Source organism: Vigna radiata, unplaced genomic scaffold, assembly GCF_000741045.1.
Source record: "Vigna radiata var. radiata cultivar VC1973A unplaced genomic scaffold, Vradiata_ver6 scaffold_510, whole genome shotgun sequence".
NCBI lineage: Eukaryota > Viridiplantae > Streptophyta > Magnoliopsida > Fabales > Fabaceae > Vigna > Vigna radiata.
The window spans coordinates 28,095-32,355 of NW_014542204.1; the positions used below are offsets into that span (position 1 = coordinate 28,095).

Sequence of the window (4,261 nt, forward strand, 5' to 3'; positions counted from 1 at the left end):
ATAAAAAATTGTAAATAAAAATTTTTTTCATAACTATAACAGTCTAGTTAGGACAAACATGTAATCAAATGGAATTTTTTCGACGGTTTCATTAAAGAGAAATTGTATATGTAATATATAATACGAGTTTAAGAATTTGATATCAAAATCTCAACACATTTTGAGTTCTTTTTCTTATATAATATTTAAATTTATTATTTTTATTTAACGTATAACTTAGACTCTTAGATTATTTTTAACAAAGTCGTATCTAAATGCTACTTACGACGATATAATTCATAGCAAAAAAGCTAAATAAAAGAAAGTATAGAGAAAATTAATAAATATAAAGAAAGTCATTGTAACAAGACCACACCTTACAAAACCAAACTACAAACAAATGAATTGTGTGATGCGTTGTGAGGAAATGCGTGAACCCCACACGACCGAACACCGGAACCACTTTTGGTGAGATTGTCACTTATAACAATTTTTTTAGAAAAGTAACGAAAGTAGGACATATTTTGACATAGTAAAAAAATAAAAGTATAAAGTTTTATATTTTTTGAGAAAAAAAATAAAAAGAGAAAATAACATCAAATAAATTTAAAAATTTATGTTTGTGAAAAAAATATTTTTCTTTACATGAATTTAAACTCACACTTTAAGTAAATAAAAATTTTGATTTACATATGAAAAAAAAAACATAGTTATAGATTTTTGAGTTGAAGAGAATGTAATACTGAATTGAAATTAAAATAGATATGACTGAAAAGGATATATAAGTTAATATATGCTCTAAAGTGGAAAATACCATATAGAATGAAAAAATAGAAATACTTGGAATAGAAATAAAAATTCTTTATAGGACATTTTTTTTAGAAGATAAGAAAGATGCCGCTAAGAGCAGCGTGTCTACCAATTTCACCATAGTGACTTACTCGAAACCATAATAACCAAATTTTAGTCAATTATCGAGATTCAAAGAATTAATTAAAACACAATATTTGTTTACTAAACATTCAATAAAATAATTTTAAATAATTCTATTAGAATCTATTAAATATATAATGTAAAGATCCTAAATTAATAACTGAATCTTATATTCTATATAATTTTTATATGAATATTTTTGTATTTAAAAAAGAGTCGTTGAATCAAGTTAATTGAAATTATTCTAATGTTGATATTTGTTACAGAAAAAGTTTTTTAAATTCCTCGTAAAAATAGATTGTCCTAATGAAAAAGCTTTTAATGCTTTCAAATATCCCTTCTTTTTCCATAAAGTGTTCCGAATAATTTTTTTTGATCTAGATGTGCGCTTTTTTGGAACTGTCATAGAATTAGTATAGTTTTTTATTGTTATAGAATTTTATGTGAAAGACATTTTTTGGTAAATTCCAATTAAGTTCTCTCTAATTAGACATATATTTTATATATTTCAATTTCCATTTTTTTATTGAATATTATAATAATAATAATATAATACTTTTTATAAAGTTTTTCAAATATCGCTATATCTTATTGTAAGAAAAACTTAATTAGTTAAGTTAAATTTAATGAACTAAACTAATGTTCAAAAAATATTGTCCAAAGAGTAAGAATAATTCATAATCAATTATTCTATTTTATTAAATTCTATGTTTCTTTGTTATTAACCGAATCCATTCCTTTACTTTACAAAAAAGATAAAAGGAAAACCTAAGAAACAAAATTCATTAGAATCCTAATTTTTTTTATTGTATGGAATATACACATCAATATTCATNGANCATACCTTTTATTCCATTCCCAGTTCCGATGTTAATAGGAGTGAGACTTCTACTTTTTCCGACGGCAACGAAAAATATTCGCCGTATTTGGGCTTTTCCTAGTATCTTATTGTTAACTATAGTTANGATTTTTTCGCTTNATTTGTCTATTCATCAAATCAAGAATAGTTCGATTTTTCAATATGTATGGTCTTGGACCATAAATAATGATATTTCTTTAGAGTTTGACTACTTGATCGATCCACTTACTTCTATTATGTCAATATTAATTACTACGGTTGGCATTCTCGTTCTAATTTATAGTGATAATTATATGTCTCATGATCAAGGATATTTGAGATTTTTTGCTTATATGACTCTTTTTAATATTTCAATGTTGGGATTAGTTACTAGTTCAAATTTGATACAAATTTATTTTTTTTGGGAATTAATCGGAATGTATTCTTATTTATTAATAAGCTTTTGGTTCACTCGCCCTATTGCGGCAAATGCTTGTCAAAAAGCATTTGTAACAAATCGTGTAGGGGATTTTGGTTTGTTATTGGGAATTTTAGGTCTTTATTGGATAACGGGTCGTTTGGAATTTCGGCATTTGTTTCAAATTATAAATAATTTGATTTCTAAAAATGAAATGAATCTTTTTTTTGTTACTCTGTTTGCTCTCTTGCTATTTTCTGGCTCAGTTGCAAAATCTGCCCAATTTCCTCTTCATGTATGACTACCCGATGCTATGGAGGGGCCTACTCCAATTTTTGCCCTTATACATGCTGCTACTATGGTAGCCGCTGGAATTTTTCTTATGGCTCGTCTTTTTCCTTTTTTCGTAGTGCTACCCAAAATAATGAACACAATAGCTTTTATAGGTATAATAACAGTAATATTAGGAGCTACTTTAGCTATTGCTCAAAAAGATATTAAGAAAAATTTGGCCTATTCTACAATGTCTCAATTGAGTTATATGATGTTAGCTTTGGGTATGGGATCTTATCGAGGCNCTTTATTTCATTTGATTACTCATGCTTATTCAAAAGCATTGTTGTTTTTAGGATCTGGATCTATTATTCATTCAATGGAAGCTCTTGTCAGATATTCTCCAGCTAAAAGTCAAAATATGGTTTTTATGGGCGGTTTAACAAAACATGTACCAATTACAAAAACTTTTTTTTTAGTGGGTACACTCTCTCTTTGTGGTATTCCACCCTTTTCCTATTTTTGGTCTAAGGATGAGATTCTTAATGATAGTTGGTTATATTCACCAATTTTTGCAATAATAGCTTGTTCTACAACAGGATTAACTGCATTTTATATGTTTCAAATTTATTTACTTGTTTTTGAAGGATATTTAAACGTTCATTTTTTGAATTTTAATGAAAAAAAAATATTTCATTCTATTCAATATCTTTATAGGAAACAAACAAGTAAAACTTAAAAGAAAAAACGAAATTTTTTTATTAGTTTTACTAAGAATAAAAAATCACTTATTTTTTTTATCCGGAAACACAAAGTGGTGTTGATTATGCAACATTATTCGCAAGTTGGTGGCTTAATAGAATGTGGAACATGACCTTCATGTTCCAAATACAGCGCCAAATTAACAATTTTTTTGGTGAGTATGGATGGTTTCGAGTAACCCAATCAAAAACTATGATATGAACTTTATCAAAATATTTCAGTTAAATTGATTTTTAATAAAAATAAAAATATTCTATTTTATCTTTTAAAATTATTTTATATAAATATTTTTCACTTACCAAAGGAACTTTATTTTAATCTTAAGAATAGGGATTCCCAATATTTCTGTTTTTCTTGAATAACAATTATAAGTAATAAATATTTCTCTTTCACTTTTACTTTGATACACTACCACTATAAAAAATACTTACATTACTTAATTTACTCTAATAATGAAGAAATGTACGTAAAAAAAGCATGGTCAATTTTATAAACAAGATAAAGTAATTTCCATCAATTTTTATATTTTCTTAAGCAAAACGAATTATATATGTTAGGTTCTGTTTTACATTGGACAATAAAAAGTCAGATGTAAATTTCTTTGTATATATTATATCTAGGAAAATGTTTCTTTGACACTCTCCCTTGATACAATTTTGACACACCTCCACGTGTCAAAATTCTATTGCATGCCAACACATTTTAATTAAAATGCTTTTAAAGAGTTGCAGAAGGGTATTTTTGGAAGAAAGTTTGTATGAAATTTGGAATTGGCGGTTTAACATTTTCATCTTCTTCACTTTTCGAAACGAAGTCTCGCGTCTACACCATTGTCTCTGCGATTGTCTTAGCCATTGGGTTCCTCTGTTGATTTCTCGCGCACCCATTCGAAACCAAAGTTGCGCGTCTTCATTCCTCTCGATTTCTATTCATCCATTCTCTGTTGGTAAGCAGTTTCGCGTTTCGCGTTTTGGTTTTGGTTTTGGGTGTGTTTTGTTTTCTGCAGTATATCCCATTGTTTGGGTTGGGGAGGGTTTTTGTGTTTTGGGTTTGGGTTG

At 27.2% G+C, this 4,261-nt stretch overlaps 1 protein-coding gene across 1 annotated transcript; it reads left to right on the forward strand.

Moving 5' to 3' along the window:
* The first annotated feature begins 1,860 nt into the window (after nucleotides 1-1,860).
* Nucleotides 1,861-3,121, forward strand: LOC106779391 (NAD(P)H-quinone oxidoreductase subunit 5, chloroplastic-like). The gene is given in 2 exon segments (XM_014667490.2): nucleotides 1,861-2,995; nucleotides 2,998-3,121. Coding segments are annotated over 2 exon segments (603 nt in total). The 5' UTR covers nucleotides 1,861-2,481; the 3' UTR covers nucleotides 3,087-3,121.
* Nucleotides 3,122-4,261: the final 1,140 nt, after the last annotated feature.